Source organism: Carcharhinus amblyrhynchos, chromosome 30 (genome assembly GCF_965287045.1).
Source record: "Carcharhinus amblyrhynchos chromosome 30, sCarAmb.v2.hapA, whole genome shotgun sequence".
In the NCBI taxonomy this organism is placed as follows: Eukaryota; Metazoa; Chordata; class Chondrichthyes; order Carcharhiniformes; family Carcharhinidae; genus Carcharhinus; species Carcharhinus amblyrhynchos.
Window position 1 is genome coordinate 27,206,137 of NC_137353.1, and position 26,787 is coordinate 27,232,923.

Consider the following 26,787-nt stretch of genomic DNA (forward strand, 5'->3'; position numbering starts at 1 on the left):
GGTTAAGTGAACAGGGTTAAATGGGAATAACCCTGCACTTTGATAGGCCTTGTCCAAGACACACATGACTCAGCAGAAAGGTAATCTTTGCTTTATTCACAACGTATGGAGTTGCCAGCATTGGACTGGGGTAGGCACAATAAGTAGTCTCAACAACAGGTTAAAGTCCAACAGGTTTGTTAGCACAAGCTTTCAGAGCATCACTCCTTGGAGACACAAATCTCCAAGGACAGTCACCTCAGTACTTCACTGAATCACAAGCCCATGGACAACCTCACAATGTTCTACTTCTCCAATTTCCACCCTAAACATGTTAAAGAAGCCATGTCCCATGGACAAGCCCTATATACATACAGGATCTGCTCAGATGAGGAAGATCTTAAACAGGCACTTCCAGATGCTGAAAGATGCCCTCATAATAGGATATGGCGCTCGACTCAAAGCGATAGTTCTGACACGCCACAACGAAAAACCATACTGACCACCTCAAGACAAAAGCTGAGACGGTGGACAGAATACCGTTTGTCGTCCAGTACTTCCCCACAGCACAGAAGCTGCAACATCTTCCCCAGAGCCTTCAACATGCCATTGATGAAGGCCATCCCCACACCTCACTACTTGTGTTCAAAACAACTGCTCAACCTCAGACCATTGTATGCAGCAAACTACGCAACCTTCAGAACAATGACCATGACACCACACAACCCTGCCACAGCAACCTCTGCAAGACATGCCAGATCATCGACACAGATGCCATCATCTCACGTGAGATCATCCACCAGGTACACAGTACATACTCTTGTGATGTGACCACCATCTACCTGATACGCTGCACAAAATGATGTCCTAAGGCATGGTACAGTGGCAAGACCTGCAGATGCTATGACAGGTGAATGGACACCCCAATTATCACCAGCCAAGAGAGTTCCCTTCCTGTAGGGAAATACTTCAGCAGTTAGAGGCATTCAGCCTCTGATCTTCAGTTAAGCATTCTCCAAAGCTGCCTTCATGACACATGACAATGCAGTGTTGCTGAGCAGAAACTGATAGCCAAGTTTCACACGAGGACAGCCTCAACCAGGATCTTAGGTTCATGGCACACGATATGTAACCTTGCAAAATCTCACCATCAGTCCTGGCTGGAGACAATTCACACCTCTAATCTGTGCTTAATCTTCTCTCCACTCATTGTGTGCACTTGTAAAGACTTGATTTTGATTTCCTGTTAAGACTCTCATTCCAATCGTTATCTTGTAACTTGAGTCTGTGTCTATATATGCCCTGTTTGTGAAACAAATCCTGTATTCATGACAATTAATGATGCAGCGATAGTTTTAATATAAACAGAGAACACTACTGAAGGCACCAGTATACACAGCAGTAATAAAAAAGGAACTCAGGAAAAGAAAATACTCAGCAGCAGAAAGAGAAAATGCCAGAAAATTTCAGCAGGTCTGACAGCATCTTTGGAGGTAGAATAGAGCCATCGTTGATTCCGATTATTGTAGAAAATGCACAGCACCAGTCAAGTTGCAGAAAAAAAAGAGGATATAGAAAAATTTAATCTAAATAGCAGGAGTCTGGGATAACCAAATTTTTATTCTCCACAACATGGCCACAAGTTGTTTTGCTACTGTGATTCAAGTACATGAGCAGATTAGAAAACCAATTTCTTCAAGAAAATGTAGAGCACTCATCCTGGTGATTCCACTCTGGATGCCTGGAGGACAACAGTATCTGTGACCAGTTTCTATGCCAGTCACTTTTCTGAAACATTTTCAGAAATGAAATCAATAGAAATGCCACATTATAGCTACAAATCCAAACACTGCCCTCAACTGGGCTTCCAGGGGTTTGCTTAGGCTTCATCATGCTAATTGTGTTCCAGGCTAGCAACTGAAACTCAGTTGAGTGTTCATTTGATGACAAAGCACAATCATGTGTTCACATTGCGGAATAGGCAAATTTCACTTACCGTGGGAACGTACTCTGATGGAAATTTGTTTGTTGTGTAAGAGATTAAGAGACATGTTTTACCAACAGCACCATCACCAACTACAACGCACTTAATAGTCTGCATAGTTGTATGTCACTGGAATCTCCACCTTCACACTTTACCCAATGTACTGGTATCTGTAAAAGATAAATCATATTAGAAACCTGCAGCATCCCAGTTTAGCACGTCACCTTACTCACCCTTTTGCTATCATTCCAAGATTTGAAATTTATTTATGAACATAGGCAAGCCAGTATTGAGGGGGGGTTTTGAGAGCCAAATGAGATTGCAAGTGATAAAGCACAGATTGGAGTAGCACTTCGTACGTTTGTGGGGAAGACTGAAAACTTATTGCATGTCAACTGCAGCAGACAGGTTTCTGCTCAAGGCTTTTCTATTCTACCAAATCATTCTGAAGTGAAATCTGATTTGCACATTTGCTAGCGATGTCCTCCTACAAAGCCTGCTGCCTCAAAACTCTTCAAACTCTGCTCATGATATTTAAATGAACAAACTTGAATATGCTTCATGCAAAACTAGCTTGATGCAAGTTCAGCATCTAGACAAAAAGAATTAAAGATTCAAAGTATAAGGCACAAGTGGTTTCACACAGCTGACACACTGGCATAGTTACATGTCAAGTCAACTCACTTCCAAGAGAAATACATGAGCTTTAGCTGAAACCTACAGATTTACAATAGTCCTGCCATACTATTATGGGTAAATCAGAAGTGTAAACTTTAAGCTACACAGATTGCATTCATAATACTATTCAATAAATGAACAAGAATAAAATTTCAGGGGATCACTAGGCTGGCAAAACCCGCTTTCAGATTGGGGGCCACATGCAGTCTACCTGGGTTCCCAAGTATGGTCCACAAGACTGACTGCTGCCCAACTGCAGGGTTGACACATTCCACAGATTTCCCTCTGCACAGTTTTGTTCCTACCAGTATGACTGAAGTGATGCGCACAAAGGGCAAGTGAAGTAAGGTGCAAGTTGACATTAACCAAGCTGCACATTCCCTCTGCGTCCAAAGTTTAGTCTTTTGTCTTTACCATCTGAAGTTCACAGTTCTAATACATCAATAAGCATATTCTACAGCACAGTACATGAAACATTTAGCATGTATTAAATATATTTAATCTTATTTTTGTGATCATGGCTGGTGAACAAGGCCAATTTTAACCTTACAGTCCACTGAGGTGGAGGGCTACTAACTAGCCTAGTTGCCTATCCACTGATCTGGAACACAGGCTTGTGTTTTAAATGCTAAGGGGGTTAAACAACCCATCCGTACTTGTTGCTGGAACAGAACTTTTAATTGTTCTTGTGATTTTAAAGATAGCTGTTTGTCCTCAAATTTTGAAATTGACATTGAAGTGCACCAACAGGTTAAGGAAAGTTCAAATGATTTAAGCGTGACCGTCTTCCATGTAAGCATCTTAACAGGTACAAACTTGGAGACAAGATGTACAGCAAACATAGATCAGCAGCCATATAAAGGAGGGCTGGCAGTTCTAAAAAGTCACATATGACACAATCTATTTCCTGCCATAGATGCTGCCCGATGAGTATTTGCCACCCAGTTTACCAAAGGCAGTTTTTGCTCTTGTAACGAGGGACCAAAGTCAATTTCCTCAAACACTGAAGTTGACATCCAAGTTTCTGCAGTTCTAGCATGAGTTACTTTTGACAGGGTGAGGTACTCAGTAGCACAAAACTTCCACATTTACCATCTAAAGTTGTCAAGTTTCACATTCATTGCATAAAAAGGCAGGGGGAAAAAAAGTAGCATTTAGTACTTTCAGCAAGACCTGACTAATATGGATCTGTTGTAATATCAGTACCAATGTTTTAGTGCATTGCAGCCGGTTTCCAACCTCCAATAAACAAACATTACAGTTCAAAATTGCCACAATCTCTACAACAGCACGTCCCCCCACACCGAGAAAAAGTGAGCTGTCATTTACAAAATTTGACTCTTTAAAGCCTTTTGCTTTAACAAGATAAACAAGCTGCTTAAATGTTGGGGTGGGGGCAATGGTCAGATTTGGGAAATTCTTCCTCATTAAAAAAATCAATTCAGGAAACAAAGCTATAAGAGGCAGAGTATTAAAAGTGGTCAGTCAAGCAAGGAATCTCAAGTGGTGCTTATTCATCAAGCTGGGTTTCAATTAGTGAAACTGTTGCTGTCATGTTCATGGAATAAAGGACATAAGCCACCCACATCCCTTTGTGTTTTGTTGGTCTGCCATGACAAAATTGCAAAAGCACAGCCACAACACTTTCTGGTGTTAGTCACTCCTGTAAAGACAAATTTGCATAAAACAACCACACAGCAACAGAAATATTTCAGAAGGTTTGAGGCACCTCAAACCTTCCACCCATATCACCAAAAGAAAACCCATCACAGACATCTTGAAATAGGCCAGCAACTATCAAGGGTCTGAGACTATGCCAAGAGAATTGTGTAAACATCAGAAAGCATCAAAGTTGTAAGCTCTAAATTCAAAATAAAAGATAAATCTGGATTTGAAAAAAAATGTGGGGTATGGGTTTCATGGCTGGCCAGAATTTATTGCCTATCCCTAATTGCCCTTAAGGTGGTGATCTGCCTTCTTGAATCATTGCAGCCCACCTGAGTGGCTTGGAGGGGAACTTGCTGTCCAGGGACCTTTGTTAAATTACTGCAATGCAGATAGTACACACAGCTGTCAGTGGAGGAGGGAGTGGATGTTTATACATGTGGTGCCAATCAAGTGGGCTACTTTGTCCAGGCTGGTGTCAAGTTTGAGTGTTGTTGGAGCTGCACCCATCCAAGCAAGTGGTGAGTATTCCATCACACTGACTTGTGCCTTGTAGATGGTGGATAAATTTGAGAGTCAGGAGGGGAGTTAGTCACCACAGTATTCCTAGCCTGACCTACTCTTGTAGTTCTCCTTATGGTTGCATCAGCCTGGTCAATAAGATACCCTGAGCAAGGATGTCACCACCAAGGTCACAATTATCCCAACTTGTACTCCATTCTCCTCTTAGTGTTAAAATCCTGAAGTCCTAACAGTACCACCTTCAAAGACAACAGCACTTCAAGAGCAACTGGGAATGAGCAATAAGTGGTCATGTTAGGACACATTAAGTCTCACAACACCAGGTTAAAGTCCAAAAGATTTATTTAGTAGCACAAGTCACTAGCTTTTGGAGTTTCACCCGAAAACTTCAGTCCAACACTGGCATTTCCACATCATGTTAGGACAACCAAAAGCAAAAAGAATGGAGCCAAAAATAAATCTGATCTCAAAGCCAAAATAGGTTACAACCAAACCTAATCAATCACTATCATACAAATCTACTTGGAGGCTTTGAACACAAAATTACTGCTAGCCACAGCCTATTATTTGTGAACTTCCTGACTGGATCTTTACATTCTTTGAGTATACTTTGTTCTTATCCTGGCCAGTTAAGGCAAGTTGCACTTCAACACAGAGACCTGGCTGAGATATGTACTCAGGTGCCAGATGAGACCCAAGAGCTCAAATTTATTCCACAAGCAACAAAAGTTCAAGATTTCAGGTCACCATTACAGGGCTTGAGTAGAAAGTTCAGCTTTGTTATTGGCTGCAAGTCAGCTACATGTCCTAAAAAGATCTAAGCATTGATAGACACTAGCTTAAGCACATGATTAGGGCTGTTCCGCAACTGCCTAGCAACATTCAACAAGTTTAAAGCAATACACCAATACAGGAATAAAATTATAGAATGGAAATAGGCCAGTCAGCCCAATTGGTGGTTTTTGTTACACATCTTCCTCCCACATACTTGTATCAGCACACCCATCTATTGGTTTGTCCCTCAGCATACTTGAAGGCAACAATATATGGCAGGTTTTCCCCCCCCAAAATTCCATATCAGTGACATCATATTTATGCTCAAGTAGAATCAGCTAATCTACCCAATGGAAGGCAGAATGCCCTAAGAGATGAGTATCCATATAATCCAACTGTTCTGCCATCATCATTGTAAATTTTGGTACATCAATTCCTCTTGGCTTCTGTAGACTTGAACTGCACACAAGTTTCACATTCTCCTTTTCTATTCCTCCAGAATAAACCACAGCACTATTTGCATTTATGGCCTTCCTATTCTGCACTGCTACTTTTAAATGACACATCTGTACCCCTAGAGCTCTTTCTTGGAAGTATATGATTCAAGCACCTTTGATGTAATACATTGCAAACTCCCATAGGTGGTAATGTACAAACTGGCTGCAGCAATTTCTACACCAGCCCAAGCATAAGGGGACCAGTTGCCATGAAAATGATACATGAGAAAAATGGACTTGCATTTCTAAAGATCCCAATGCACTTTAGAAATGTTCTAGAAAGCAGATGAAAGGATTGAAGGTTTGGTTGCTAAATTTGCTGACAATACAGGTAGGAAAATAAATTGTGAAGAGGACACGAGGTTACAAAAGGGCATAAACACAAGTTCAAGGATTGCTGGCAGGGTGGATAGGGAGAGGATGGTCTTAGAATCTAGAACTAGGAGTCACTTTTGTCATTCAAGACAGCTGAGAATTGAGGGCCACAAGTCTCTGGAACTTGCTTCCTCAAGGCAGTGGAAGCAGAGTTTTAAATGCAGGGCTACATACTTCTTGATTAAGAAGGGGGTGAAAGGTTATGGGGGTAGGCAGGAATGTAGAACTGAAGTTAAATCAGATCAGTCATAATTCAGTCACAAAAGGCAATAGTAAAATATGACCAAAAGCGCAATTAGAGCGGAGTGGCCTCAAGGGAGAAAGAGATAGAGTTGGGGAGGCTTTGGGAAAGATTTCCAAACCTGTTTAAAACAGCTGAAGGCACAGGTCAGAAGAGGTAGCAGAGCCACAAGGGAAACACAAAAACATGGCTGAGAATTCTTTTGATTTGGGGAAAATCAAGGTGCCACTCAACTAGAAGCTAAAGTAAATTAGGGAATACATGGTGATCAAGTGAAGGGGACTTGGTGGAAAAATAAGACAAAGCAGTGCTTTGGATGATCACGTTACAGTGGACTTCGGGATGCTGGCCAAGAATGCATTGAAATGATGTCAAGCCCAAATTAACAAAAGCACAAATTAGCATTTCAGCAGCAGATCAGCAAAGGCAGAAGTGAAGTGAATGATATGATATGGAGTTAGGCATTATACTGATGGAACATTGCAGTTTTCTGGTATCACATTGATTCCTGCAGTGAATTTTTGGGGCAGCACAGTGGCACAGTGTTAGCACTGCTCCCTCAACTTCAGGGACCTGGGTTCAATTCCTGGCTTGGGTCAGTGTGGAGTTTACACATTCTCCCCATGTGCTTTGTCTGGTTGCTCCAGTTTCTTCCAACATTGAGAGATATGCTGGTTAGGTACATTGACCTGAACAGGTGCCAGAGTGTGGCAACCAGGGGACTTTCACATTAACACTGCAATGAAGTTACTGTAAGCCTTACTAAAATAAACTTCCCTTCAAAAGTTTGATTCAGTCTCAAGATTGTTGCCTCAGATAGGAATAAAGTCAGTAGCCAGAGAACAAGTTGAGTATGCAAAGGCAATAGCTGCAATTTTCCCAACACATGGCTAGGAATTTTCTGCTCATCAGCACTGGAGGTTAGTTAATAGTAACTGCAGGAATCAGCAGCACAGAGCTAGTGTCATCAGCATTTATGTGAAATCTAATGCTGGGTGTTTGAATAGAGATGGCAAAAGAGTGAACCTGTGGGTAACGGGAGGCAAATGGCACAGCAGTGGAAAAACCATTGTAGGAAAAACAGCACTACCTGTAATTAGATCAGGATGGGACACCCAGATGGGAGCGAAGTCCATGTCAGAGGCGGCAAACATGTCCAGAAGCACAAGGTTGGGATGAAGTTACCTTTGTCAGTCATGGGGTAGACATTTGGTAACTGATGAGAGCCATTTTCAGCACAATGAAGACATGAAATCAGATTCTCAACATTCTCCCTCCACCCCCAGCCCTCCAAGAACGTGGGTTTCAGTGAAAGACCCATCCATTGAATTCTTCCATAGAAGCCCTATAGTGCAAAAACAGGCCATTGGGCCCACTGAGTCTGTGCTGACCACAATCCCACCCAGGCTCTACTCCATATCCCTACATATTTACCCACTAATCTTTCTAACCTATACATCTCAGGACACTAAAGGGCAAATTTAGCATGGCCAATCGACCTAACCCACAGATCTTTGGACAGTGGGAGGAAACCCGAGCACCTGAAGGAAACCCACGCAAACTGAGAAGAATGTGCAAACTGCACATAGACAGTGACCCAAGGCTGGAATCCAACCCAAGTCCCTGGAGCTGTGAACCAGCAGAGCTAACCAGTGTGCTACCGAGCCACCATGGTACGCTCCAACTGTCTTCAAGATAGTGGTGAGCCACCTCAAGCTGCTACAGTCCGTATGGTGCAGGAAGAATGCTGTTATGAATTTTGATTGTATACTAATACATGTGACAAATTCAGTGAAAAGTATTTTTCTTACCTGCTATACAGGCAAAGCATACTGTTCATTGAGAAGGACAGAGTGCAGAATGTGTTATAGTCACAGTTAGAGTGAAGAAAAAGATCAGCTTTGTGAAGTAGGTCTATTCAAAAAGTCTGATGGAAGCAAGGGTGAAGCAGTTATTGAATTGGTTGGTACGTGTTCAGACTTTTGAATCTCTTTCCAGACAAACGAGTATGCCCAGGGCAAGTGGGATCCTCAATTATGATGGCTGTTTTTCCAAGGCAGAGCAATGGTTAGGGAACAGCAAGTTGGTATGGTGTTGAGGGGAGTTTGCTGATTCAGAACTGACTCAGCAGGATTAATTTCTATATTACCTATATTTACTCCTAATACTCAAATAAAGGTTGGCCACAATTGGGCTACCATTTAATTTATGCAGACCATTTCTAGTTACCAACTATGCAAAGGATCAGCAGGAGGGAAGGATGCACACAGCTAGAAATTCTGTGGTGATCTTTATAACCTGAGTGCTAAGTGCTTAAAATTGCAAGAACAAAATGCAACAGCCAGGGAAGAAACTATATTAAATCAGAACTTAAGTCAGATCTTTTCTACAGGGCATAGTGAAGGGCAGCTGAAAGAGGGATCAACCATGGCACGGTTGAACAATAGGCATCACAGCAGTTACAGGAAGACAGCACAAGACAGTCAAGCAAGACATAACATAGCAGATCTCTGGACAGATACAAGCAGCAGCGTCAACTCAGGTATTAAGCTTGACAGTGTTGGGATTACTATAGCAGTATATGAAGGATGGAAGTTGCATGTTAGTGACCACTGCTGGAAAATGTAACAATTCTAACATTTTCCAGAGTCATAGCTACTTGGATAATGCAAAAGATGCAGGGATCGAGAGATCAGGCAAGGGCTTCAAGGGGATCACAGATAATGGTAAGTAAATGGGACTGTAATAGTTCAATTTAGTGCAAAAATAGCCTACAGCTCAGAGCTTTCCAGCACATAGAGGCCCTTTGTGTCCACACCAGCCATCAAGCACCTATTTAATCACAGTTCATTTGGCCCATTGCCTTGTATGCTAGGACAGAGTGCTCATCTAAATACATAAATGTTGAGGGTCACCACTCTACCACCCTTTGAGGCAACAAGTTCCAGATTCCCACCACCCTCTGGCAGGAAAGTTTTTCTTCATCTATAAACCTCCAGCCCCTGCTACTAAGGGTAACTTTATCTACCCTATGCCCCTCAATTTTATACACAAAGGAAAAGAACTTTAGCCTATCCATATTCAGCTGAAATGCTCCAGCCCAGGCAACATCCTTGGTGAACCTCCTTAGCACCTTCTCTCGTGCAAATCACCTCCTTCCACTGTGCAGCTCAGAACCGTACACAGTACTCCAGCATTTTACACAAATCTTATCACAACCTCCCTGCTCTTATATTCAATGCCTTGGTTGAAGACTAGTATCCCATATGCCTTCTTAACCATCTTATCTGGTTAACTTCAGAGACACTGGTTCCTTGCAGCACAAAAAGGATGTCTGTCAGGTCAAGCAATTGAAGAAAGGGTTATAAGACCCTGTTCAAGTATGAAACCAAACAGCTGACCAGTATAGCTGCATCAAAGTACGAAGAACAGGTAAATATCTTGACCATCAATAGTCAGTCCCAATATTAAACATCCACGTAATTAATAAGATTTTGCAGAAGCATTTGAGTCTAAGACATAATAAACTGACAAGTGTGGCTGAAATTGAGAACATGTAGAGACCATAACAAACTGGCCAATTAGCTTGTGTCAGTTCATGATGCACAAGTGTTGAAACAGAAAAAAGTAACTGGGTGCGTCTTAACACAGCAGGGCATGGTGCCATTGCATTTCTCCAACACCAGGGGGAGAAACATCCAGTTTCACCTCCATTTAACCACAGGAGCCAAAACAAATATACAAGCTCAAAAATTATATCTGGGTTAAAACAAACTTTTCAAAATTGAGCTTAGTCACCAAGTATCAGTTGGCAACCAACTAGCTGAAATTCCACCTCAGCCACAATATGAAGCTGCAGAAAAGCAGTCTAGTACAAGTCTGAAATACCAGCTTCAGCACAAATACAACCTCCCTGTTGTACGATTCTCTTACTAGTACCTTCAGCAACAAGGGAGGCTGGTGATTCAGTCCAAGTATACCAGAAATTCCTGAGTTGATCTAGATATTTCCCAAATGCAACTAGCAACAAGTCAGCACCAGAAATATTTTCTACTCCTTTTCTGCCACTAGCAAATCACAGCAGGCAGTATTATGGACGTGAAGCAGAAACATTTCCTGCTTTACTATTTCATAACCTTATCAGAATCACTAGCGTGGAAGAGGCCATTTGGCCCATTGAGTCTGCACTACCTGATTTCCCCAGCAACCTCCACCCTATTCCCCCATAATCCCACACCTCTCCCGTGGTTAATCCACCTAATCTGCACATCTTTTGGACTGTGGGAGGTAACTTGGGCAGACTTTAGGAGACTGTGCAAATGCCATGCTGGGACTGAACCCAGCTTCCTGGAGTTGAAAGGCAGCAGTGCTAACCACTGTGCCACCTCTAATCTAGAATCTTACAATCCACTTCCATGCTGGATTAGGATAAAGTGAGGCTGTTGACAGCACCCAATAAAAGCTACTTTAACTTGGCTAATACTTTTCTAACCCCTGGTCTCTTTCACCAGAGGATGGGAAAGGTCTGCTGCAGACTATTTTAGAGCATAACCTTTGCAACACCTATAACAAACAGGAGGGTTAATGAAGTTCAACACCAAACCACAGATGATATGGGCAGGTGCCCAAAAGTACATCAAGGATCATCTTAAAGCAGGCAAAGGGGGTTAAAAGGCGAGATGTTTTAGGAAGGGAGTTCTATAGTCTGAAGCATAGGCAGCAACAACAGTGGAAGTTATTACAAGTCATCTGGAGGTGGGGAGGGGCAAAGGTAAGCAGAAATCCAAGGGTTGTAGGACTGAGAAAAGTCAGAGAGGGGCAAGGCCAATGAATTTGTAAACAAGGACAAAATTTAGAAAGCGGGATTCCCACACTAAGCCAAGGTAGGTCAACAAGCACAGGCATGTGAACAAGATGCACAGTACTTCAGTTATTCAGCTCACGAGTTCCTTTTTGTTTTATTGTAGATGGAGTACCAGTTGTGCTACTCCAATATACACAATTTGATGCATTTTTAAAATTGTTAACCAACCAGCAAGGTAAAAGGCAACTTACATTCACTCTGCAAGTGACTAAAGGTATAACGGCAGTTCAATCACTATTTGACTTAAATCTGCACCCTAGCCACCGCTGCAGTTAGCACAAACCACAAAGAAGCAGCACCTTTCAGAACCACACCATCCTAAAGCAATTCACAACCCATGAAACACTCTTGCAATTGCAATGCATGCATTTCTCAACATTACAGTTCTGCACAGCCACAAGAATTTAAAATTGAGATTTAAAAATCAATAAAACCACCATTTTGTTGTTTAAAATCAAACTGGTTCATTAACCTCAGGAGAAAGCAGCTACTATCTTCACCTGACCTGCCCTATTACTCCAGACCCACAAGTGTGGTCAAGAATTAACTGCACTCAAAAGGTTAAGCAAGCCAAGTTTTGTTTAAAAACAGCTCACTGCCCCTATAAATCCCAGAGCATCTCAAATAATATTTAAAAAAGCAGGTCAAATCAGGCTCAAATTAATTCTCCTTCAAAACACCTTTTACTACATGAAGTACATAATTGGAAGTGTTGCGATTCACATATCACTTGGTGGCTGGCACACATACTTGCTTCTGAAATAAGAAAGATCACTAACAAAAAAGTCACTATTCTAGTCCTTCACAAAAAAGGTGTCACTTAAACCAAATCCCAGATTTGAGCTACTTAAACCAGTCACTCAAGTGTTAGAAAGTCAATCAGTATCATGTTTGCATTCCAAGTGCATAGACAAACTGATCTTACAGTTAAGGTCAGATCAGAACAGTGCTGTGATTATTCAGACTGACAAGCAAAAACTTTGCCGGCCTACAAAGGGGGGCCTGGGGCATGTCAACATGTGGTGGTGATCTCAATGGGAGAGCCATCTCAGAACCAGAGTGGAAGAAAGTCATCCTCAATTGACTAAACTGCCTAAGACTTGATGCACTGATGACTGGAAAGGCTTGCTATCTTGTTTCAGACATGTAGATCAACAGTAACCAGTGCCAAAATGCACTGGTAAAGACCAGGAGTGAGAGACACAGGCATATTGTGGAACCTATTAACAAACCAATGCAAAGTGACATGCAAAAATTGAATTTAATAATTCTTGACCTCAGGCAACGGAATTAAGTAATGCTAATTCCATGAAAACAGAAAATAGGAGGCAGCTCGACCACCACCATTCGTTATGATGGCTGATCATCCAACTCGGTAACCTATGCCCACTCACCACCCCAAATATAATCTCTCTTTGTACATCAGTCTCACCACCATCCCAGGAATCAACCTGGTAAACCTTCACTGTTCTTGTTGTAGAGTGCATTCTCTCTCAGATAAGAGAGTGACCACATTTCCAGGTGTGATCTCACCAATGCCCTATATAACTGCAGCAAGACATCCTTGTTCCCGTATTCCAATCCTCTGGCTATGAAGGCCATTTGCCTCTTTACTATCTGCTGCACCTGCAATGATTGGTGTACAAGGACAGACAGATCTCATTGCTCATAGCTGTTCTTGATACCAAAGTGGATAACCTCACATTTATCCACATTATACTGCATCTACCATCTCATTCATCCAAATCACATTGGAGCATCTCTCCTCACCCTCCCATCCAGCTTTGTCATCTGCAAGATCTCCAAATTTTCATTCAGTTCCCTCATCCAAATCATTAATACAAATTGTGAATAGTTGGGAGTTCTAACACTGATCTCTGTAGTACCCCACTGATCACTGCATGCCATCTGGTTAAAGATCTGTTTAGTCCTTCTGTTTCTGACTGCCTATTCAGTACACTACCCTAATCCCATGCCTGTCTCCATTTGCCAAGGGCTGTTAAATCTTTTATAATCAATTCTAGTATTTCCCCACTTCATACTAGTCTATAATTTCCCCATTTTCCTTACTTCCATTCTTATCAGTGGAGTTACACTGCAACAGTTCTTAGATTGGAGGGCAGCCAGATTCCAGGAATCATGAAAAGTGACCACCAATGAATCCACTATTTCCAGCATCACTTCCTTAAGTATTCTGCAATGTAGATCATCAAGCCCCGGAAATTTATCAGCCTTCGAATCCCATTAACTTCCCCAACACCATTTTCCTACTAATACTGATTTCCTTCAGTTCCTCCCTCAAAGCCCTGTTTAACATTTCCAGTACGTTTTGTCTCATCTTTTGAGAAGACAGAAACAATGTATTTAGTTGGTCAACTATTTCTTTGTTCCTCTGCTTCTGACTGTAAGGAACCTTCAGTTTTCACCACTTTTTTCCTACTGACAGCAAGCTTACTCATTATTTTCCCCTTCTTAAAATCAACCCTTTGAAGTCTAAGCTGCTCCCAACCCTCAAGCTTTTTTTTGTAAAAAGATAGAAAGTCAGCCAAAATGAATTGCAGAACAGGTTCAATTTTCAAATTCAATATCCTGACTCCACATTCCTTGATGCCTTTAGCCCCAATTTAATTTCTTCAAATCACATTTTGGCCTCAACTACTTTGTGGTAGCGAATTCCACAGATTCACCACTGAAGAAATTTCTCCTCACCTCAGTCATAAAATGTTTACCCTTTATCCTCAAACTATGACCTAGTTTGATTCCTCTATCTTCGGGAACATTCTGAATCTGATTCCCTCTCTTCCAAACTCCAAAAGAATACATTTTTCTGGCCAATATGCATGCCTCTTCCTTGGATCTAACACAATCTCTAATTTCCCTTGTAAGCCATGGTTTGGCCACTTTTTCCAGTTCTGGTTTTGCACCAGAAAGGAAAAAAAACTGTTGGCAGCTTACCCATTGCATATCCACCGTCGTCCAGATTGTACTATTTGTTCCTCAATCCATCATCTCACCTCATATAGCATTGCAGTTTCCAGGACCCAGTCTCAGAATCAACTGCACCACTCTCCATTTTGATGGATTCTGTTGTTAGTATGGTCATTCAACCCCAAAGGGCCTCAACTAGATTGCCAATTATACTCAGTCTTGGATGGCCTGCTCATTTGTATATTGATTTCAACCAAGCTTCCACTCTCAGCTTCTTTTTTTAATTCCCCCCCAAAAAAGAGGGTACTAACACTCATAAATCAAGTCAAGTCAACAGTCTTCAACTCATAGGAATGCAAGCATGAAAGATTGAGATTTTTTGCCACAAAATCTTAATGCTGAATCTAACTGACACCATCTTTACGTTAACTGGATTTAAGCACTTGCTTAACAGTTTAGAAAATTTACATCTGCATTCCAAAATCTAATAGTCTGGCAGTAATAGTACCAAGTAGCTTATATGGCAACAATTCACTAAATCTTAAGCATTTTACTATGTTTTATGGCCTGCTGTTTGAGCTTTTGTATGGCCAGTGGGATAAAAATTTCCTTAGCTGTCAACATGTGGGTTTCCTGCAACCAATGGAAATTTAGAAAAGAACTCCAACAGACCACATGGATCTTCATTTTCAAAAGGGAGTCAGCTAGATTTGCACAAAATTCTTTGAAGTTGATGCTGGAGACCTATATGGAAAGCCAATATCCTGAAAAATGGCTGAAACTTTTCATAAAATGCTTACAGTACACGAGGCCACCATTTGGCCCATGGAGCCTACACTGATAACTCCACCTATGTTCTATCTCTGTAATCCCACCCATTTACACTAATCCCTCTGACACTAAGTAGCAATTCACCATGGCCAATCAACCTAATCTTCAATCACCAGACTGTGGGAGGAAATCCCACACAGACAGGGAGAAATGTGCAATTTTTACACCAGAGAGCACCAAGGCCAGAATTGAGCCCAAGTCACTGGCGCTGTGAGGTAGTAGTGCCCACCACTGTGCTCAGAATGAAAATGCAAGAATGCCACATTTCAATCACAATCATTTCAAAAAGAAAAAAGGTGCTGATTAGTCAGCAAATCAACTATAAGACAAGGCAGTGTCAGCTAAGGAAATCACAACAGGGAACTATTAATCCCAGCCCCCAGGTAATTCAAAGAATCAGGTTCTTGCAAATGTGTGCAAGCATAAACTAGCTACACTACAATGCCAGATTCTCAAAACTGGCTGTTTAAGCTAACGGCTGTATTTTCAGGATTGTTCAGCAAGTGTCGCCCAATGTGATTCTGAAATTGGGCAGCACAAAGCAAAGATTAATGGGAAATTTTAAAATGCCCAACAGAATACAACTAAAATATTTGCTTAATTTGCACCAAAACTAAATATGCACATTACAGCACCAAAATTTGCAAAATCTATCATGGTCAAATTGCATATACTGATTCCCAAAATTAAAAACTTTGCCTATGTTAAGCTCAGCATTAAACTGATATCTTGGGGCCATTACATGGAAATTACATTAAGATCAGACAAGTCATTAAATGCAGGGTTTAAGCTGGCCACGTTGAAGTAATCTGACACTACATCTGTTGCTACATTTAAGGCAACCAAAATATGAAAATTCCATATTTGCACAAAAACTTCAGAGTCACCATGGCAAATGCCATACCCTCAGAGTTGCCTGAATTTTACATTATTCAGAAGTTGGCCTGGTTAAGTTCTATCCCAGATATTGCTGTGACTAAGTCTTCCATCTGAGTTTCAGACAAGAACACTGTTCAGCAGCAGCCACGGCATGCACTTGTCAGGTTAACAAGCATGCATGGGCAGGAACTAAAATAATACAGGATGCGTACATTTCAAAACTCTAATTTGGTAAAACATTTACTGATCTTTCAAATAAGATTTACTATACAGGGTGCTGAAGATAACCCATAGCCACAACGTTCATGGTATGGAATTAGAGCCATGATGTGGAGATGCGCATTCTAATCAGTATTCTGCAAACAGTGTGTGCCTTTATATGCTCAGTTTGTGATTAGAATTCCCCACTCACCCGACAAAGGCGTAGTGCTCCGAAAGCTAGTGGCGTTTGCTACCAAATAAAACCGTTGGACTTTAATCTGGTGTTGAGAGATTTCTTACTGCAGAATTACAGCTTCAGAACTATTGAATGGCTGCCCTTCCCATCTTGCTCCCTGAATTGAGTGACAAGAATTATGATACTTTTTGTTAATTATAATCACAGCCTGAATAAACTTGATGTAACTGGGACTTCAGCACCAAACTCTCACTATTTAAAGAGCTTAACTTCCAGGATCTGCAGACAAGAGCTTATTTCACACATCTAATTTACACAAAGCAACGGGTCGGATTGACTCTTCACACAAATACTGGATTCCAATTATGAAAATTTCTGCCAAGCCACTTGAGCCAAAAATAGCAATTTAAGTGCAAAATCAAAGTATGATGAGATACACGTTGGAAAACGCAATCTTTCCATGAACCATTATCTGGCATGTATGAGAAGTGCTTTGTTAGGTTTATATAGACCAATGATTTCAGCTGGACAGATCAAGAAAAGCGAGGTGATCAAGTTTATGCAAGAACAAAACCAGGATGTGAACTGATTCACTTATTCATTCCAGCAAGAGCTAAATGGGACAGATCACATTATTCAATAGGAATGCATCGTCACCTAAGTGAGGCAGACAAGAATTTCAGTTCTCCCCTTAAATCAACTGGACCTTTTTTAAACTCCCAAGAGGTCATGGCTTCCACTTGATGGGGAATGTGGCAGAGGGTACACCAGGTGGTTTCCTGCTTATTTGCATATGTTAGAAGAATCAATAGATGAAAAGTGGCAAAAACTCAAGGCAGCAGTAGGTTAGTTCTCGTAACATGTCAGTTTCAAATCAGCCTTGGTCATTAACTATGGATCCCCACTAGTTACAAAATCTATTGTAGCGATCACAAATTCAATAAAATGGAAAATCTATATAAGGCAAGATATTTGCAAGATGTGTTTTGAAATTGATAAGCAAAGAAACTGATTATTCCTCGTTGCAATGGCCCACAATTCATGGAACTTTAAGCGCATAACTACTCCAATGTGATCCACTACAGTTCCAGGCCAATAGCTTCTGAAAGACCTTGTCCTGAAGGCCCAAAGAACCTGGATCACAAAAGCAATACAATTTCACAAGAGCAAAGCAGAGATATTCAACAGCATATGCACAATGCCTCTGGGGGTGGAAGATCACAGGTCACTGACCATCCTCACAGCAGGCCAAATGTAAATCAAATAGGCAACTGAACAAAGGATTTGATACAAATCCAATTCAGCTTCTCAACTGATCATAGACATTTGTACCTTGTATCTCAAGCATCAGTGAAGACGCACTGGAAATAGTATTACCAAAATTAAGAGCACACTGCCAATTTTTCAATGAAGTTTGCTGGGCTATGCTGTAGAAGTCTTAGTTCAGCCATGCAATAAATACATTATTTAGAACAACACACATGAAAATTGCAAATAATTTGGTGTGTTTAGGTCATGCAAAGTCTGTTTTATTAGCATAACAATCTGTAGGCAAAATTCAACTCATGGTAACCTGTACTAAAGAAGGTTCAAGAAACTGCAAATGCTGACAATATACAGATGACAGGATATCCAGCCCATCTGACAAAAATCTAGGTCAGCAACCAGCACAGGTTGAAACCGGAAGATATGCACAGCAAATCTGTAATCAAGATTTTAATCAAGCTGAAGCATAAATTTAAAAATACAATTTAAATTGAAAAATGTTCAGCCACTGACCAGTTCCTGTTCACACAACTCACATGGGAACACAAAAGGCAACATCTTTTTTCATAGTCAGCAAAAGCTCTGTGGGACCAGCTCAGCTTTGGTGCCAGAGAATCAAAAGCTTGTTATTTCTACTTCACTCATTTCAGCATGGCAGAATCAACAGTTATTTTCCATTTACTACAAGTGAATTATTCTTGTGCACTTCGAGCCCTAATCCTCTATTTCATTTGAGCCGTAGCAGTGTTATAGAATCTTTGTGCAGGAGACCATTTGGCCCTTTGAATCTGCACTGGCTCTTGGAAAAGATTAGTTCCACCCCTCTTTACACATTATCCCCTTTCAGATAGCAACCCAATTCCCTTGTGAATACTTCAACCTGTCTCCATCACCCTCTCATAGGTTTGCTCCTGACTCAGTTTATTAGTCACAAGTAAGGCTTACATTCTCACTGCAATGAAGTTACTGTGAAATCATAATTTCTTGCATCACTTCTACTCATTTTGCCTATTTCTTGATGTAATCTTTAAGGGAAAAAAAGAGTTTCTCACTATTTACTGTCTGTAAATCACTTCTGTGCTCTCTCCAATGCTTTCATATCCTCCTTAATTATGACATCAAGAACTGAATTCAGTGCTCCAGATCAGGCAGTTCAACCTGACTGTATTAATTCTTATGCCCTTATAAAACCTAGGACACAATGAGCTTTATTAACTGCTCTCAACTTGTCCTGCCACCTTCAATGATTGAAACGCAATTGTCCCTTTGCTCTTGTACCTCCTTAGTTTGTCTTTGATTCACTCACCATATTCTTCCTGTCAAAATTAAATCACCTCTCTTCTTCACATTGAAGATCTGCCACATCCCCAAATACATTAAAAGTTAATTTATCACACAAGGCTTACATTAATAGTGCAAAGTTAGTGAAAATCCCCTAGCTGCCACACTCTAGCGCCTGCTCAGGTACACTGAGGGAGAATTTAGCATGACCAATGCATCTAACCAGCACATCTTGGATTGAGAAAGGAAAATGAAGCACCTGGAGGGAATCCATTAAGACACAATGTGCAGCCTCTGCTCAAACAGTGACCCAATCCAGGTCCCTGGCACTGAGTGGCACAAAGGCAGAGTTAACCAATGTCCTTTTGAGGTTCAAGACCACCAGTTGGCAATGCTACTAATTTTCATCCCATCTGCAAATTTTGCTACACAAGTTATTACTACAAAATCAGAGAGCAAGGGATGCCAACTATGACCCCTGAGGAATGCCACTACAAACCTTCCTCCACACCGAAGAAACAACTACGGCTATTCTATTTCCTGTCACTCAGCCAATTTTTTTTTAATCCAAGTGTCTATTTTCCCTTTCATTCCATGAAATAGAATGCTGTTTATAAGTCTGTTGTGGCACCGTATCAAATATCTTCCGAAAATCCACATACAGCACATCAACAATGCTGCCCTTATCAACATCCTTTAATGAATCTATGCTGTCTTTCCTCAACTATCCTGCACTCACCCAAGTTACACCACCATTCTAACAAAGACACTAATTGCTACCTATTTACTTCAATCACAACGGCATCAAATCTCAATCAGTTGTTGAACAAGTTTCTACAATTAGAGTATGACAAGTACGAAATGCAGGACTTTCTAGCTCTCATTGGGAGTTTACAAATAGTGACCCTGATATGGCCCATTATTCATGATTGGCTCCCTGTACAGTATTAGAAAATAGAAATAACTTTGCTACTGCATCATTACTTTTTAAACAACCAGAAAACAGACTAGCATACAAACCTGAAAGTAGGCAAAGAAGCTGCTCTAGTCCTGCTCACAGCCACAGGTTGTGATTCAAGAATGGAGCCTCAGAACCAAATACCCAGGATTCCAAGCCAGAGCTGCAAAGCAAAGTTTCCTCACAAGAAGCCAGACTTGAAAGAACACAGTTTCATTTTTGCTTTCATAATTACAGAAGCAGATCAAAGAATCACTATAGTACAGGAGGCAGCCATTCGACCCATCGAGTCTGTACTGACCACAATCCCACCTAGGCCATAGTCCCACAATATGACACATCTATCCTGCTAACTTCCCTGACACCAAGGGGCAATTTAACATGCCCAATCAACCTAACTCATGTTTGGAGGGTGGGAGGAAACCCATGCAGACACAGGGAAACTGTGCAAACTCCACACAGTGACCCAAAGCTGGAATCAAACCTGGGTCCCTGGTGCTGTGAGGTAGCAGTGCTAACCACTGTGCCACTCTAGAGAAGCATCATGTCGTCCCACCTTCCCAACAGTGTTTCAAATTACACCCCCCCCCCCCGAGGCAAGTTTTATGCACCAAAGTCTATCTTTCAGGGACCCCACCCTCTGGGAAAGGAATACTTGGTCAAGACCACTTCAATCTGTATCTATACCTGCAACTGAATTTTAAAATCCTTTAAGCGAACAGGTAAATACTTCCAAGGGTGGAAATGTGCAGAGAAGCAGGTCTATTCAATAGGTTAAGCAAAAAAAAGGCAATACTGTAAAGAATGGTGCAACATGCAAGGAGACAATCATTCAAGGTTAAGCAATAGACAGCTTTTCTCAAAGATTATACTCATGGGTCTTAGTCTGATTTCTAAACCCTATTTGTCAACCTAAGGCTTTAACACAATAGACAACATTTATTACATTAAACAAAACTCAGATTCTTGCATGCTTTTCTTTGCCCATTCAAGGGATGTGGGCATCAATAGCTATGTGAGCATTAGTTGCCCATTCCCAACTGATCTTGGCTTGAAGGGCCTGATAAGTGTTCTTTGAAATGACCTAAGAGTCAACCACATTACTAGAGTCACACACCAATAACAGATTTCTTTTCCTAAGAACGACAGTGAACTAAATAGCTTTTTACAACAAATTGCTCCATGAAACCAGAGTCATAGTTTAACTTTTAATTCCAGATTTTTGAATTCATACTTCACCACTTACTTTTGCCCTGTTGCTATCTGATCTGCTGACTATTTCCAGCATTTTCTATTTGAAACAAGTAGTACCAATTAAGCTAATCCCAGGTTTGAAATACACAACGCTGGTATTAATTACAGCCTAACAGAAATACTAAACATCAAAATTAAACCTAGTTTATTTGAAGAGGATTCACTGGAAACTACACCAGATCAGCCAATTTCCTGTCACTGCAACTAGTCACCAAACTTAAAAAAACCCACATCTACCAACCCAAATGTGCACTCAATTATCACACCCATGAACAGGATTTTGAGCCCCAGAAACAATACATCTGTACAGTAATCAAAAACAGGAATTACTCAGGTGTGGGGTACAATAAGCAATGACAAATGATTCTCTGTACAGTGGCACAGTGGTTATCACTGCTGCCTCAGCACCAGGGACCCAGGTTCAATTCCCAGCATGGCTCACTGTCTGCATGAAGTTTGCATATTCTCCTCATGCCCACATGGGTTTCATCCAGTTTCCTCCCACACTCCAAAAGACACTGGTCAGGTGCACTGGCTATGCTAAATGCAATTGCACAACCTCAGAAGAGAGTGATTCACTTCTGAATCACAAAAATAGGAGGAAACCTGCATGTTACAACTTCCCAGTGACATTGGGAACTCTAGCTACTCAATATTGTACACAATAACCACTCAAACATGTCCCTCAATGACAGAGGGGGGTAGTTTCCATCTTGATCTACAAGTAGTATCACTGGCTCACATTTTGAGCAAGGCAGACCCATCCTAAGCAGCAACCAGAATCACTGGCTCACATTTTGGGTAAGGAAGTCCCATCCTGAGCAGCAATCAGAACCGTGGTCACCAGGTACAATTAGAGATGTACAGAATACAGGATGCTCCCTCCTGTCACCAGCAGCAATGCAGTTTCTCTGCAGTCTACACTGCAGTGAAACGCTCAAACAGCTGACAGAACATTTTCTGTACCTTTACTAGACAATTTCATGAGATTCAAGCCCCAGGAATTACAGCCAGCTTTTTCATTTGGACACAAAAATGCTCAAATGAGGAGAATTTGCTGACTTGATTCTTTAGGCTCCCCTCTAACCAATTTTTTAAAGACCTGATTTTAAAGACAAAACTAGCACAGTTTGGATCTCACACCCTAACTTCCTCTTTGGTAAGGTTAGAACAGGAAACCCAGTTCTGAGCTGGAGGATTTATTTTAGGGAGGTTGTTCTCCCCCTCTCCCAGATGTTGTTCAATGACGGGGTGCTGGAATTCCCAGCTGGAAGCCGCCTCCAAACTGCGGCATTTGCTGGGAGCCGAGTGACTGCAGCAAAAACCCCCCTCCCCTTCCCCCGAGAGGCCGCGGCCTCCTCCCCGGCCCGGGAGGAGAGAGCCCAATGTCACCGCCACACCCCGGCTCCCAGCACCAGCCTCAGAGCCCGGGAAGGGGCTACCCAAGCCCCCAGCTAACAGAGGGGGGGGCCGGGGCCGCTGCTGCCGATCCCCTACCCCCTCACACCCCCGCACCCGGGGAGGGAACCAGGCCTCAGGCGCCGGATTAGAGCCGGGAGAGGCAACTCCCTCCCCCCGCGGGCCGGGCTGCTGACTAACCCCCCCCGGCGGGCTGGGCTCTCGGTTCCCCCCTCCCCGAATCTGGGTGCCGCTCACTCCCTCTCAGGTCCCCTCCTCTTCCCCCGGGCTGGTTGCCGCGCTCCCCCCACTCTCTCACTCACCACCCGCTCCTTCTCTGTCGCCGTTTCTGCTCCGGGCGTTGGCAGCTACACGGGGTCTCCCCTCCGCTTTCAGCCTCAGCAGGGGCACGGCGTCATTGCGTCATCGCGCTGGCCCCGCCCAAGCATCAGCTACTGGAGTGGATCAGGAAAGGAGGATCAGGAATGGATCAGAGATCAGGAGTGGATCAGAATGGATCAGGAAAGGGGATCAGGAGTGGATCAGAATGGATCAGGGGTGGATCAGAATACATCAGTAAAGGAGGATCAGGAGTGGATCAGAATGGATCAGGGACCAGAAAAGGGAATCAGGAATGGATCAGAATAGATCAAAAAGAGATCAGGAGTGGATCAAAATAGATCAGAAAAAGGAATAAGAATTGGATCAGCATAGATCAGGGATCAGGAAAGGGGATCAGGTATGGGTCCAAATTGATCAGGAAAGGGGATCAGGAGGTCAGAATATATCATGGATCAGGAAAGGGGATCAAGAATGGACCTGAATAGCTCAGGAATCCAGAAAGGGGATAAAGGGTTGATCTGGGATCGGGAAAGGGGATCAGGAGTACATGGATACAGAACTGCTCAGTCATAGAAGACAGAGGGTAGCAGTGGAAGGGTGTGTTTCTGAATGGAGCGCTGTGACAAGTAGCATTCCTCAGGGATCAATGCTGGGACCTTTGCTGTTTGTAATGTATATAAATGATTTGGAGGAAAATGTAACAGGTTTGATTAGTAAGTTTGCAGACGACACAAAGGTTAGTGGATCTGCAGATAGCGATGAGGACCATCAGAGGGTACAGAAGGATATAGATCGGTTGGAGACTTGGGTGGAGAGATGGCAGATGGAGTTTAATCCAGACAAACGTGAGGTAATGCATTTTGGAAGGTCTAATACAGATAGGAAATATACAGTAAATGGCAGAACTCTTAAGAGTATTTATAGGCAGAGGGATCTGGATGTACAGGTACACAGGCCACTGAATGTGGTAACACAGGTGGAGAAGGTAGTCAAGAGGCATACGGCATGTTTATCTCCATTGGCCGGGACATTGAATTTAAAAATTGGCAAATCATGTTGCAGTTCTATAGAACCTTAGTTAGGCCACACTTGGAATATTGTGTTCAATTCTGGTCACCAGACTAACAGAATGATGTGGGGGCTTTAGAGAGGGTACAGAAAAGATTTACCAGGATGTTGCCTGGTATGGGGGGCATTGGCTATGAGGAGAGGTTGGAGAAACTTGGTTTGTTCTCACTGGAATGACAGAGGTTGAGGGGTGACCTGATACAAGTCTACAAGATTATGAGGGGCATGGACAGAGTCAGAAGCTTTTTCCCAGGGTGGAAGAGTCAATTACTAGGGGGCATAGGTTTAACATGCGAGGAGCAAGGTTTAAAGAAGATGTACAAGGTAAGTTTTTTATACAGAGAGTGGTTGGTGCCTGGAAGTCGCTGCCAGGGGGGGTAGTGGAAGCAGATACAATATTGACTTTTAAGGGGTCTTTTGATAAGTACATGAATAGGATGGGAATAGAGAGATATGGTCCCCGGAAGGGTAGGGGGTTTTAGTTCAGTCAAGCAGCATGGTCAGTGCAGGCTTGGAGGGTCAAAGGGCCTGTTCCTGTGCTGAAATTTTCTTTGTTCTTTGAGTAAATCAGAACAGATTGGAAAAGATCAGAAAAGAAGATTGGGAGTGGATCAGAAAAGATCAGAGATCAGGAGAGTGGATCAGGATAACAGAGTGAGTCAGGGATCAGAGTGGATTGAGGATGGAGAAATTGGATCAGGGGTCAGAGAGCGAGTCAGGGATCAAAGTGGATTGAGGATCGAGAAATTGGATCAGGGGTCAGAGAGTCAGTCAGGGATCAGAGTGGTCCAGGAATCAGGAGACTGGATATGGGAGGATCAAGGATCAGAGCATGATCCAGGGCTTAGGGAGTGAGTGAGAGATCAGAATACATCAGGGATTGGGTGAGAGGCTCAAAGATCAGAGCAAATGTCAGAGATCAGAGAGCAAGTCAGGGATCAGAGATCAGAGAAAAAAAAGGGATAAAGGGATATTGGGAATTGGTAGGAAGGTGGATTAGAGACTGGGAGAGATCAGCCATGATCTGATTGAATGTTGGAGCAGGCTCGAAGAGCTGAATTCCTACTTCTGCTCCTGGTTCCTATGTTCAAATGAGTGGATCAGGAGAATGCATCAGACCAGATCTTGGATCAGTTATCAAGAGAGTCGACAAAGTGAGGACCAGGGATCTGATAGTGGATCAGAGAGTGGAATGGACGAGGCATCAGAGTGGATCATGGATCAGGAGAGTGGATGAGAGATCAAGGAATGGAGAGTAGACCAGCGTGGAACAGGATCGAGAGGGATCAGGGATGAGCAGCATGTATCATATATCAATATAATGTATCAGCGATCAGGAGAGTGGATCAGGGCTATAGGGAATTGATCAAGGGAGTGTACCCAAGATGAAGTACATTTCCTCCTCTCCCCCTTCAGATGCTGGCTCTTGTTGGGATGCAGTGTCACAGCCGGAGACATCCGCCCACCAGGCCAAGGTTCTGACAGTCACAAAGAGTGAAGCAGTCGTTGCCACCAAGCACAGGGTGGCTGTCCCACATTGCTATAAACCAGAAGCACTTTCTTTATTAAGATTCATTCACTCTCAGGATGTAAGAAGCACTTAGGGCCCATGCCTTATTGTCCTGAAAAGCAGGATTTGAGACTTCTTGAAACACTGTGACTTGGTGTAAATGGGTGACTTCAAAGAGAGGCTACATGTCAACAGTTGTGGGACTACAGTCACATCTAGGCCAGAGTGTGGGAACAGTGGGCTTCCTTCCTTGAAGAACATGAATAATGTCAACTTGATAGTTCCACCTCAGCCTCATCATCTTGTGAGCCTGCCCAAAGATTGAGTGAAAGAAAGTCATTAGGTTATTTCTTCCCCCATTACCCTTTCCCAATTTTATCCTGTCTAATGTCAAAGGCAGTGATTTAGCTGGAACATGACCCAACCATCATCCTCAATCTTCAAGTAGCCATCCTCCACCTCCTTCAGTAACAAAGCCCACAGACATCCATTGGATTCATCCACAATTATCCTTGGTGAAGCAGTACAGTGGTTTACCATTGTCTTCTGCAGTATGGCGGACCAAAAAACTTTACTACAAATAGCCTTACCTAATGTGATGAACTGCCCTGGGACAGTTTGCAGCCCAGTTGGGATCTGCGTAAGCCAGTTACGCGGGTAATTTTCAGAACTTCCAGTTATTTTCAAAACAGAAACATAGACAGAAAAAGCCCAATTTTTCAAAAGCAAAATCAATCTTTAGTCACCATGGGTGGCGCGGTGGTTCAATGGTTAGCACTGCTGCCTTATACCTCCAAGGATCCCTGTTCAATTCTGTCCTTGAGTGACTATGTGGAGTTGGTATGTTGCCCCCTTGTCTGTGTAGTTTTCCTCCGGATGCTTGGGTTTCCTCTGGGTGCTCCGGTTCCCTCCCACAATCTAAAAATGTGCAGGTTAGGTGTATTGGCAATAGTAAAATTGCCCCTTTGTGTCTAAAGATATGTAAATTAGATGGATTAACCATGCTAAATGGGATAAGGCAGGGCAGAGGGCCTGAGTAAGATATTCTGTCAGAGAGGTGCAGTCTCGATGGACCGAATGGCCTCCTGCTCTGTAG

General features: G+C 42.4%; 1 protein-coding gene across 2 annotated transcripts in view; it reads right to left on the bottom strand.

Moving 5' to 3' along the window:
- Positions 1-23,206, bottom strand: part of cdc42 (cell division cycle 42) — a 34,818-nt gene extending 11,612 nt beyond the window's left edge. For both annotated transcript variants that reach the window (XM_080215078.1, XM_080215079.1), the window contains exons 1-2: positions 23,095-23,206; positions 1,976-2,133 (exon numbers count right to left, since the gene is read on the bottom strand). In XM_080215078.1, coding sequence (XP_080071204.1) covers positions 1,976-2,080 — 105 coding nt within the window. In that variant the 5' untranslated portion in view covers positions 2,081-2,133; positions 23,095-23,206. The remainder of the gene's footprint in view (positions 1-1,975; positions 2,134-23,094) is intronic.
- Between the last annotated feature and the right edge of the window lie 3,581 nt (positions 23,207-26,787).